Source organism: Castor canadensis, chromosome 19 (genome assembly GCF_047511655.1).
Source record: "Castor canadensis chromosome 19, mCasCan1.hap1v2, whole genome shotgun sequence".
Lineage (NCBI taxonomy): Eukaryota > Metazoa > Chordata > Mammalia > Rodentia > Castoridae > Castor > Castor canadensis.
In genome coordinates, this window is record NC_133404.1 from 43,677,222 (window position 1) to 43,689,886 (window position 12,665).

The following is a 12,665-nucleotide window of genomic DNA, read 5'->3' on the forward strand; positions in this document are numbered from 1 at the left end:
CGAGGGTGCCTCCTGCTACTCGGAATGGTGTGTGATTTAAAATGTAGGAATTTTATTCCTGCAATTTTCCATTTGATGCATTCAGAACGCAATTACCCATGGGTTACCTAAGCTGTGGACAGCAAAACCGCAGTTTCGAGTTGCATTTCCTTGGCTAGTGGTGTCAATCACATTCCTTTGCTTTTGTTGGCCATTTGTAAATCTTCTTTGTAAAAAATGTCTATTTGAGGACTTTGTCCATTTTATACGGCTATTTGGTTGGAGGTCCTTTGGTGAACCGTCCTGCAAGGGCCTTGGGGAAGTCGTTTGGTGATATCTGTGAGCTGGTAAACAGGATTTTGGCTCCATATGGAGAGCATCGTGCTGGTTTCCCAGCATTCCCTTCTGTCTGTTCCCAGACGATTCTGCCATTCTGCTGTGTGAGTCAGTTTTGTGTTGCTGTGACAAATACCTAAGAGGAACAATTTAAAAGAAGGAAAGATGGATTTTGGCTCGCAGTTTCAGAGGCTCCAGTTCATGGTCACTTGGCTCCAGTGCTGTAGGCCTGTGTGGAGGCAGGACATCATGGCGGGGAGGAGCTGCTCACCTCAGGAAACAGAGACGCAGGAGCTGGGGACAGAGATGACCTTCAAAGGCCCATTCCTAGTAGACCCCACCTCCTTACGTGTCCTCCGCCTTCCAAAATAACACCACCAGCTGGGGACCAACCTTCAACACATGCATCTCCAAACCATCACACTGGTCCTCTCTGTGTCTGGGTGTGGAAAGGCAGAAGTTGGCCTCTGGGGAAGTGGCTTGCCAGAGGGAGGAACTGGGTACTCCCTTCGCTCTGGCTTTCCTCTGTGGGAGGAATCACAGGGCTGGGGTTTTCAGTTTCCGGCTGTGCACTTTGGGGCACAATTGATGCAGGTAAGATACAGCCACTCGGTCACGCTCTCCAATGCATCCCTTTCCAGCATTTCCACTCCACTGGGTGCTGGAAACTTGTGTACACAGAACTCACACAAAAATGCACTTGTCTGTGGGTGGTTGTCAGATCATGCTTCTGTGAGGATGACAGCTGGCACCCTCTATTCTGCCATCTGGCTGACATCATCCTCTCAAGTCGTCTTATATTGCCTTTTCATATTCCTTTCTCCAAGGTCCCAGTCATCACAGCAACTTTCCTCTGATGACCTGACCTTTCACACTTCACAAACCGCTCTGGGATCCCTCCTCCTCCAGGTCCATTCTTCTCTAGATCACCCCCAAATAAGTGTCTAGTAAGAAACGCTTCTTCCTCATTCTAAACACCAACAGTCATAGCTGAGCAAGCATGCACCATCAGCCCGATAAATTGAGGGGCATTGTAGGGTGTCCGAGACCTAACAGGGCCCCAAGTAATTCCCTCTGTCTGGTATTCACACCTTTGTGTTTGGTCCGGCAGAGGCAATGCTGTGTGTCCACCAATTGCTTTCATAGGCCTCCTTCCTGGATCCTCCCAGAAAGTTCCCAGCTTCTAGTTAGGCAGAACCGGGCGACTCATTCTAGCCAGGGAAAATAAGAGTGACAGAGATGTGTGTCACTTCCTGGTGGAGGTGATGAACTCCTGGATTCTTCTGTTTCCCTGTTCCCCTCGGACAGTTAACATAGAGGTCAGGGTTGACGTGCCAAGCCACAAGACCAAAGGATCTCAGATCACTGACCACCAAATGAAGGACAGCCACCCTGGAGAATATCCAACCTACACCAGATTTGACGGGAAGAAGAAATTAACTTTATCTCTTAAACCTCTGAATTTTGTTGTTGCTAATGCAATATAAAGCTAGGCTGTGCTGATGAATGCATTTGAAGCACGAAGAGAACACAGAATCTGCAAAAGGTGAGGGGACAGACAGACATAGGTGGGAGTCAAGTTGTGAAGGTCACATATGCCGTGCTACAGGGTCTCACACTTCACCCTAAGAAGCGTGGGTTACTTAGTATGAACTTTTGGAGAGCAGTGGCGTGATCAGCTTGGCTCCTAGGAGTGATGACGGTGGCTGTATTTCTAGAAGCACAAGCAAGAGCTCACCACGGTCAAGCCTGGCATAAGTTGTAGTGGGGATAGAAGAAAACAGATTTGAGAATTAATACAGAGGTGGAGTTGGAGTCAACCATGCTACCCTTGTGCCATAAGGTCCCCTAAGAGGTGGAACTGATCACGTGGAGTGGCTGATTTAGAGTATGGTCTTCGGGAGAGGCCAGCGGACGTGTGACGTGGATGGTGGTGGGGTGTCATTCAAATGGGGCTCAAAGCAGAGTGGCGAGCATGTTGGATGGGAGAGGGTGACATGGAGACAATGGCTTGGCCTGGGACAGTTGGAAATACCTTTGGATCTAGAATCAGGAAGATGACCTGGCAATTTATGTTGCTCACTCACCAGTCTACGGTCATGTACTTGACACCACGGGAACTGACGGGGGGGCGGGGGACACTGGTCAGCCACCAGCTAGCCATCTGTCTGCTCATCAGAAAGGAATTTCTAAATAACCCTTAATGTGAATATATACACGTGTAACTACCCCCCGCCTCGAACAGGGAAAAGATCTAAAGTTATTTCTTCTTCTCAGAACAAACAAAAACCCAAGAAGCAATCACTGTGATCCACTTTTGACTTCTGCCTGGGTCTTCTCAGTTGCTCCTACACTTCAGTGGGCCCGGCTGTCAGCTTGAAAGACCCCCCCGGAAGCCCCAATTCCCTCAGGGTGAGGCTGATACTCAATCACGGCCTGGGTCTCCAGTCAACTGTCAACCTAGGAGTGTGACTTCGGGCACTTCCCATGAAATTGCTAAATCTGTTTCATTAAATGTGAGCCACAAGCATGTATTACTGTTGCTGTTTTTAAAGACTAAGAAAAGAATAAAAAAACTGCATGAAACAAATATCCCAAATTCAAATAGGGGTCAGGGAAATTGAGAACAAACTGTCCAATGTTCTGCAAAGCGTAAATAAAAGAAAATGGAAAAAATGTAACACCTGATACTGCCGTGGAAATTCAGGTCAGGTGGCCGAGGTGGACGGACACGGCAGCTATCACCGATGTGGTGGCAGTGACCTTGTGATGAGGGAGGAGGGCTGTGGACTGTGACTGTCCTGTGACTCTTCCAGAAAGGTAAGGAGACCACTCCAGAAGTAAATAGTATGGCAAATATGAAAGAAACGAGAGTACAGGTTTGTAATATTGTTTCCTTCCTTCCTCTCAAAGAGATTTGTTCTAGAATGTGTGCTAAATGTATTCCTTCCTTCCTTCCATTTAAATTATTTTATTTATTATATATTTATTTGGCATATGGCATCGAAGGCAGAGAACATATGAAAGCTTGGTTTTTTTGTTTTTTTTTTTTTTGCTTTGAGATGGGGTGTTCCCTCAAAATCTTGAACACCTGGACTTCAGTGCCACCTGAGAAGCCAGGACTGCAGGCCTGGGACACCACACCTGGCTTATATTACTATAGAACACACAGTTGAGATTATAGCCCATTTTTCACTAATTAGAGTACAGTTTCGAGTTTTTTTTATGCTTAAACTTTTCTTTTATCTGAAATACTAGTTTTCCTAAGAGACCTCTAATATCCCCAAGACTGAATTTGGTGCTGTTCTGCCCTATGAGTTTAGAACTTCCTGTTCTTACACCTCCCAGAACTTTTTTTTTTTGGACAGGACTGGGGTTTGAACTCAGGACTTCACACTTACAAAGCAGGCTCTCTACTCATTGAGCCACACACCCAGTCCACTTTGCTCTGGCTATTTTGGAGAGAGGGTCTCGAGAAGTATTTGCTTGGGCTGGCCTCAAACTGAGATCCTTCCAATCTCAGCCTCCTCAATAGCTAGGATTACAGGCATGAGCCCCTAGCGCCCAGTTCATGCAGTAGTTTTCGTTAAAGAATCTCCTTGTATTGTGACATGTTCTCAGGTCACTTTTAGTCACTGGCTAAACTATACCAGTATAACTGGATTTCTTGAACCTACATGTGCCACCATGCCTGGCCCTGTCCTGCTTTTATAACTACTCAGTTATCATGATAACTAACTTCAGGTCCACCTGGACCCCTCCCAAGGGCAGCACCCCATGATTTAGGCTCCCCTCATTCCTACCATCAAACTGTCACAGCTGAACCCTTGGGGACAAGTCACATCCAAACCAAAGAGGTATTGTTATGGTTTTACAAAGTATGAAAATCTCCAAGCTACACAAGGGATGATTGGAACCTCCTGAGGTTTACACTTTGACAACTGAAGGGAAAAGTTGACCCTCAGCCAGCGAAATGGCTTATTCTGAATTTCCCCATCTGGATCAGAACTGGGTTTGCTGACCCCTGTGGCCACCTGTGCCTAGGAGGGGAAGACAAAGATCTAGTCAGGGTGGAGTAGGATGAGTTCTAAGGCACAGCCATCTGCTCTCCCAGGTGCTCCACAGGGGAGTCTCTGTGGACGCATGTGGGTGTTTGTGTGAGGGATTTTCAGGGTGTGTGCATGTCTGTGTGTGTGCGTTGCGGGGAACTTGTACCCAGCACTGAACCAGGGCAGCACCTTCCCAGCCCTGGAGGCCAGATGGAAGCCAGCCTTTGGGCTGGGGCCTGGAAAGTTTGCTGGTCCTGGAAGGAGCACCAAAGCCCAGCTCCATTCTTCACAGCACAGGGACCTTCCCTGCCCCGCCTCCAAGATTTGGAACTTTCTAGACAGAAACAGTCCAACACCTCCCTCACCCTCCTGACAGAGATTTTGGTCTGTTTACCCTCCAAGGGCTGTCACAGTCCCAGGTCCTTAGCTCCCCACTGAAAATCATGGATCTGGCACCTCAAGACCCCCGGGGGTTCCTCAGTGCAGGCGGAGGGGAAAAACCAAGAGCGAGGCTGTGCCAAAGCACACGGGGTCACTCGCCAAGTGGAATCACCTCCTGTCAGACACCGTCCCCAAGGGCTCCTTCTGCTTGTGAGGCAGAAGGGCTGCCAGGTAAAGACCTGAAGGACTCTGAGGAAGATGGGTGCGTGTGACTCCCATGTGGGGCTGGGGATATGTCCTAGGAGCCATGTGTGGCCAATGTCACCAATGAGGACACCCTGTCCTGACATCCCTTACATTAGGCACACCCACCCCACCCGTGAGAGCGCAGCAGGTAAGGGCAGACACTCAGTGCCTTTGTGAACAGCCCCTGGAGGTCACACCACCACCCAACCCCAGGGGAGGCAATGACTGACTAGTTTGTGGGTACAAAAGCTCAGACTTGTCACTCCAGTCAGGGCAAACCCACGAAGTTTCTGTTTGAGGGTCCCCAAGGATCCCCAAGAACTAAACTTGGTGTGAGCTGCAGGTCACTTTTTTGTTCCTTCTCTGTCCTGCTTGCCTCACTCCCTTCCAGGTTTGTGCTAAAGAACCCTGGGCCCCATGTCATCCAACACCTGATCTGTCATCTCCCAGTGACTTTGGCTGTGAGCCTATTGCAATCAACTGTGCCTTCTATAGGATTTGCCTCCAAGCCTCCAACCGTCCATTTCCCAAATCTGCCTCACGATCCTGCAAACAGAACAATTCCGCATGGAGAAGAAACCATGGTTGATGCTCTGAACTGACCTTTCTTCTCTCTTATGGTAAAACACACACGTAATACCCCAACTCCACCGTCACCAGGTTCTCCAGCATGTCTCTTGTGTGCATGATGCTTGCGCCAACATGGGCCTACAGTAGGGGTGGGAATCCCTGAAATTCGCACAGGAGGAAGCGGGTCCTGAGACAGGCGGTGGGAACCAGCACCTGGTTCCCTAGGAGATGCATCTGGCTGGGAAATGAGCTTGACTTCCTAGACCTCAGAGTCAGGGAGTTGTCCCCGGGGAATGAAGGAGGGTAGCCACAAGCTGTGCAGGGAGGCGCCTGTCCTCCCCTGGAGCTGGGTAGTATCATTCGAAAGTCGGGTCAGCCAGGCTGGCTTTCTTGGGATTCATCAATTCCTGTTCTTCTCGTTCCCAAGCTCTCTCAGCCCTGCCTTTGGCAATGTCCAGCGCGCAGGGGAGGGAAGAAGAGTGGGAGGGAAGAGGGGGATGGGGCTGACGGAAGACTCAGTGTCCACATGGGCAGAGCAGTGAGGGGGAGCGGGAGCGATGGGGGGGCCATGAATCTGGGACATCTGTGAGGTGTGGCCAGGCTCTCGGGTGCAGTGTGACCTCTGTGGTCCGCCCTTATCCTACCTCACGGTACCTTAGCCTTGCAGGTATGGCTGCTCGACGTGCAAGGGGTAACAGGAAGGCCGAACTGGGTGATGTTCTCTCTTCTCTCTCTGTGGGGCAACTGATGCTCTGTGGGACTTGCTGGAGAGAAAGCTCAGCTCTGGCATCAGGACTTAGTGTGGGACACTGCTGGAGGCTGACTCAGGAATCGAAAGTGCCCAGGGGAAAATGAGGCACTCCTCACTCACTCTCTCCCGCTGGGACACTAATACCTTCGAGCAGACTCACTCACACATTCCCAGCCATGTCCCCCCACTCCAGAGGTGTCCTGATGCCTTTCTGAGTTGCAGATGGCTATGCAGCTGCCACTGCACAAACAATATTCTTTGATTTCTCAGTTTCATGGTGAACATTCATCCAAGTTTTGCAAGCAACTCCATCATGTATCATGGCTGGTTTTAGAAAACGACTGATCTGAGAAGTGGTAGTCAATCTAGCAGCATGTGGTATTAAACCGTTCTTCTCCAGTGTCCTCATTTATAAGAGGGGAATAAAAATATAATCTAGGCCGTGGGTTTATGTCGACTGAGTGAATTCACAAAATGTCTAGGTCAATGTTAATGTGACTGTTCGTTGATTGACACTCTGATTTGAGGAGTCCAGTCGATCACGTCTCATTGCTTTCAGGTTCCTTACTTTTCAGTCCATCTCCTGCAATCCTATCATCAATACTTGCAACACTTTCAACGTCACTTGAAGACTGGTGAACATCTCATCACCCGATGTATGTGTTCTAGCTAAGGTCCCCAAGTATCCTAAAAGTCCTCTCTATTGTCACGCTCTCACACTTTTGTCTTTTCTGGTGATGATTTCAGTTTGAAACAACCCCAACCATTGTGCTAAAGTCTTCTCTCAGGTCCCTCAGTGGAGCAAGGCTGCGATGTGCCGGGTGTAGAACCCGTGTGTTAGATGACCTTCTGTCAGGAATGAACTGTTGTGCTGTCACCCTGAGCTCAGCTCACAAATGAGGTGCTTTTACAAAGTAAAAGTAAGGTAATCTGTGCCTTGGTTCACGAAAACATTGCTACCAGAGGCTTGTAGGAAGTTAACTGGTTCCCCTAGCAGTAATGGCTAGGGGACAACTTCACAGTTTGCCTGACTTTACAGAACTGTGGTCAACAGGGAACCAACTACATTGGTGAGTTTGGGTTTAGCCCTGCGATCCCCGCTCCATGGTGACTAGACCTCCTTCACCTTACCTGTCCCCTGCTCACTTCCCACAGGATTCCAGCCACTAACCTGGGTTGGAGACACAGTCTCTTGATCAGAGTAAGGAAGAGAAGGACAGATAAGGAGGGCAGGCGGGGCGGCTCCAGCAGTATCTGGAAGGCCTCACCCACCCAGCAGGCAGGAGAGCAATTTTGGGGATGCACAATGGATCCAGACTCTAGGAGAAGCGGACAGAGTTCCGGTCCCGGTCCTGGCCTCTCCACTCACCGTGGGAGTTATCCTCTCCCGACTCCCTCCAGTCTCCGATGGAGCTGGGGAGAATGGGGTGAGGTTACTCACTAATGCCAGGAGCCCCGTAAAGCCTGGAGACACAGAGCTTGGGCCGGCAGCAGAGGCATCAGGAGATGCTGCCTGGGGCCGAGTGGCCCTTGGCTTATACGGCTGAGATTAAGCCAAGACCAAGTTCCCTGGACTCCTCCAGAAGTCCCCAAGGCATCTCACCCCAGCCTGTGCCTGATACAGACACTCCATCCCAAATCTCCGTCCTGGACGCTGTGGAGTTTCCATGTCCTATGCCAAGCACCCAGGCGCCCCTGTGCGGGGTCTGTGTCCGGCACCTTGGGCAGCGGAGGAGGCCGCGGTCCCTACTTGGGTCCTGCTTGGCGGGAAGCACTAGGGCTCCGGGCGCGCGTGGCGGCCGCGGCCGGACCTCGCGTGGCCTCTGCCGCGTCGGCGGGTGCCGGGTGCCGGGTGCCGGGCGGGGAGGGGGGCGCGGCGCCCCCACGAAACCTGGCTCGGACCGAGGCGCAGCGGCCGCCTTTCCCTTCCCCAGCGCGCCTGCCGGCGGCGGCGGCGGCGTCGGCAGCCCCGGCTCTTGGCACCAGGCCTGGCGGCCGGCCCGGGCGAGGAGTGGCTTCCAGGAAGCGGGCGGAGAAGCGTTCCAGCCGCGTCTCGCCGTGGCCGCGGCCCCTCGCCGCTGTCCCCGCGCCCCTCGCGCCCCGGGCCCGGCGCGCCGTGCACTTGCCGGGCGGCGCAGGTGGCGGGCGGCGCGCGTCCTCGGCCTCTGGGTGGCGGCCAGCGCTCGGCCGCGGAGGGGGCGGGGAGCGGGGCGGCCCCGTCCCGGCCCCATTTCACTGCGCGGCGCCGCGGGCTGGAGGCCGGCGTCGGGAAGGTCCTGGTCCCGCTTCCGCGCGTGCTGTCCCCGGGCCGCTGTGCCGCCTCGCCACGCGCGCGCCCCGGCTGCGCGTCCTGGACGCAAGGTGGGTGCGCAGGACCGGCGCGGGGACCAAGGGACAGGTCGCCTCGGGATGGTGACCCTCGGAGCCTTGCCTCGCTAAGCAAGGTGGCGACGAGGGACAGGACGGGTCCTAGGGCTGTGGCACCTTCAGGGCTCTGACACTTCGGGGTGGGCGCACTCTATGGGGTCCTGCAGGGTGTGGGGAGCCTTTCGGGGACCCACTGAGGGTCGGGGGGGCGCTTGATTATAGGTAGCCCCACCCTGTCGGGGTGTTCAGGATCGGGGCTTCCCAGATGGACACTGGACAGATGGCCCCTCGCAGCCTTAAGCGCCCGAAGGTCCCGCGGGTTGGGCGCGGGTCTCCAGCGCCTGCAGCGCTGGGGGTCGGAGGACACGCGCGCCTGGCCGTGGCCGTGGCCGTGGGGGGAGCGCGGCGGCCGAGCGCGCGGGGAAGCGGGGCGCAGAGCGCGGGGCGCACCGCCCAGGGCCCCGAGTCGCCGCCCCGGGTCGGGAACAGCACCACATTTGCGGATCGCGTTAGGCCAGGCCCTTAATGCTTTCTGCAGATGGAGCGAAGCCACCGACCCGCCCCCGACACCCGCTCCGCCAAGGCGCCCGCGAGGCGAAGCGAGAGTCCATGGTGACCTCGGCTTTTCCAATCTCTACGCACACCGATTACCCTGAAAATTAACAGGAAAACTCGGGGGGGGGGACACCCCCTTTCTCCCCCCAAAAACCTCCACTCTCCTGGCCTAGACAATCTGCTGGTTCGCCCTCCGTACTTTTAGGAGATGGGGCGAACTGTGCCGGCCAAGCCTCCTTTAACTCAGCAATCTGAGCAGCGGATCTGGAACCACAGGGCACTCGGTGTGTCTTTTGGGAAAAACCTTCAACTCTCAGAAGCTCTGTGTTCCACACCCAGAAGGCTACTGTCTTGCTGTGTGACCTTAGGCAGGTCCCTCTCCTCTCACTGGTTTAGTTGGCTTTGGAGTCATTTTTGCCGCAAGGAGTTGGCCCTAATCCTTGGCTCTGTGCGGCTTCCTGAGCCAAACGCCAGTGGCCACACCCTGGTGCAGACCCACGGGTTGGGAGGTGGCTGGTGCACTGATGTCTGGGCGTCTGGACAGCTGGAGGTGTGAGTTGTCCTCTGGAGACAGGCCCACGCTCTCGACCTTGAGGTGGATCTGTCCTGTGGGATCCCCCATTGTCCGCGCCATCCTAGGTAGTCCCAGTCTGGACCCACACAGACCTTCCCAAACACAGCCCCTACTCCAGCATGTTTCCCTCCGATGGGGTCCTTAAGTCATGGATTCTGTACTCGGGCCAGAGCTGGGCGAACCCCCACTGTCCTCTTTTGTAGGCAGCAGGTGACAGAGGATCTGACCCCATGGCTTCCTGGACAAGAACCTGGTGGCGACTGCTATGGATGTGGGTCGTGCTCCCTACTCTTCTGCAGGTAAGAGGCAGGGAGGGGATGTGGGTCCCCTCGCCTTACTTAGGAACAGTATTCAGGAGCACGTGAGATGTGTAGGATTAGTGGTCATCCTACCCCGGACAGCCTAGCTCCTCTCTCACCTCCAGCCTGTGGTGTTTCTGGTTGGCTTAGAAGTGAGGATGGCCCATGTTTTGGGTCATCTTGGAATCCTGCCCGAGCAGGGCCTGGTACCACTGTGTACGCCATGCACCAGTGATGACTTGGAGCTGTGGTGCACCCTGTCTTTTCAGAGTACAGTGCCGGTCTGCATGTGCCCAATGGAGGCTGGGCTGCTAGGGACCAGGACACAGGGAATGGGGTGACTTCTGTCCTGGTGTAGCCGTTAAATCTGCACTCTGAATTTACTTTTGTCTATACATATTCCACTACTTTGCACTCCTCTGGTCTGTCTTTTCCTACAAACCTGGAAGGGTGGAGATCACGCAAGGGATTCATTTTTGTGTGGTGTGAGACTAGGACTTTGCACTTGCAAAGCAGGTGCTCTACTGCTTGAGCCACACGTCTGGTCCATTTTTCTCTGGTTATTTTGGAGATGAGGAGTCACAGCAACTCTTTGCCAGGGCTGAGCTTGAACTGTGATCCTCCTCCACCCCATCTCAGCCTCTCAAGAGCTAGGATTACAGATGTGAGCCACCAGTGCCTGCAGATAAGTATGCCTCACATAGGCAGTGCTGGGCAGACTCAATCAGAGAGTGTAGGTAGCACTGCCTCAGAGACAATAGGGAGTGGTGGTGATAGCCACCAAATAGACCCTCCATCTTAACTCAACTTCAGCTGATCACTGTAAGTGGGAAGCAAGCCCCGGATTGCTAAATCTTTCTGTTTCAAGATCGCTGGATCATCCAGATTTCTTAGAAAACCTCCTTAGCTTGGAAAGCAATGAAAACCAGACAGATGTGTCTGCTGCTGTTGGATTCAGCCAAGAAGTGTGTAGCCCTAGGTGTAAATGTGACACTCGTTTCAGTGGATACAGCGTCGTGAGGGTTGCTGCCAGCCCTAGCCAGTGTCCTCTGTGTGTGTAACAAGGCAGCTCCTCTCTGAAGATACGACTTCTCAGGCACCCACAGTTTTGTGGTCTGCATCCCCCGGGGATCTAGCAGAGGGCCTGGCATTTAAGGGCATGTGTGTCTGTTTAATAAACGTTTATTAAATCTGACAGATTAGTTGTCTGATTAGGTCAACTAATCAGACATCGCTGCCTCTTGTTTTCCTCTCCTGGATTCCTGGACTCCACAGCTTCCAGTAACCAGTGCCCCATGGCTTCCTGGTTAGCAAGGAACATCTACCCATCATTGTGCTTCTCCAGCACCCTATTGGAATAGATCTCTTTCATTAGAACACAATCAAGTATTTTCAGGATGATTTTTAGGGTTTCTCTGGCCAGCAGGGTGTAGAGTTGGGGTGAAAGCATGGAGACTGTCTTTTCTGTCCCACCAGAGAGTCTGAAATAGGCTATAAGAAATTTGTTCCTGGCCATACGGGCTGAGCCTCCCGGGCCCAGGGCTTCATTCTGCCTTATTCCACCGTATAAAAGTTTAAACACACTTCAAGGCAGCCTGTTGACCTTTGTCCAAGGGCACGGCTTGCCCAGTTTGAGTCACTCACTGACCTCTTTTGGATTTTCCATCTGTGTGCCTGTGGCGGTGCTGGTTTTCATGTATGGAAGCAGTGTGCACCGAGGTCATAAAAGGAGAGCTCCGAGCAGCCGTCTCCATCCACCCCTACGTCCGCTGTTGGAATCCCAGCCCCACCCTGTTACTGTGTCACACAAACATCTCTACGTCGCACCTGAGTTTCCGCACCCTTTGGAGAGGGGTAATAATAAGATCTGCCTCATAGACTTGAGTGGAGGGGTTGAGCCATTGTGGGGTAGGACAGTACAGTGTCTGCACATAGTGAGTTCAAGGTCAGGGAGATCTCTTTGCTTCTGAGGCTTGTTAGCATTGAAGGTTGGAAGCTGGCAGGGTGCCTGTGTTTTCTGCTGTGAGCTGTAGGGGGCACTAGGAGAGCTCAGGAGAGTTGATGCTACGGAGGCCAGGAGGTGATGTGGGATGTCTCATGGGAGGTTCCTGCAGGGTGGCCAGGGCTGTCTCACAGACTTCTCCCCCCCAGGTTCAGCCTAGGCTTGACACAAAGTTGCCTGTCTCGGAAATCTTGTGATTTTGGTGTTCAGATGGGGCTTGTGTTCTGCAGAGTCTCCCCTTGACTCATATGTGAGGCCATCCGGTGGCTGATTGACTAATGGATGTGTGAGGCTGAACTGTAAGAAGTGGAGAATGTCCTGCTAATTAGTGAAATAGATTTCTTTATTAAGTCAGCTGTAGCTTACATTCCCTGACCACACGTGATCACGACAGCCTGCAGAACAAGGCTGTGGGCCCTTGTTTTTCCTGGAGGAGCTCACTGTTCCCCCGACCTGGGAATGGCCTCTCTTGTTCCTGTCCCAGGCGTCCTGAAGGCTTCCTGCGACCCCAGCCCTCTCCTCAGGGACCTCGGTCTTCCCCACAGAAGACAGCAGC

General features: G+C 53.2%; 1 protein-coding gene across 1 annotated transcript in view; it reads left to right on the forward strand.

The window, feature by feature from the left end:
- The first annotated feature begins 8,508 nt into the window (after positions 1–8,508).
- The window catches only part of Adamtsl3 (ADAMTS like 3), a 252,154-nt gene continuing 247,997 nt past the window's right edge, over positions 8,509–12,665 (forward strand). The window contains exons 1-2 of the mRNA XM_020176611.2: positions 8,509–8,673; positions 10,012–10,107. Of these exons, the coding sequence (XP_020032200.2) occupies positions 10,039–10,107 (69 nt within the window). The 5' untranslated portion in view covers positions 8,509–8,673; positions 10,012–10,038. The remainder of the gene's footprint in view (positions 8,674–10,011; positions 10,108–12,665) is intronic.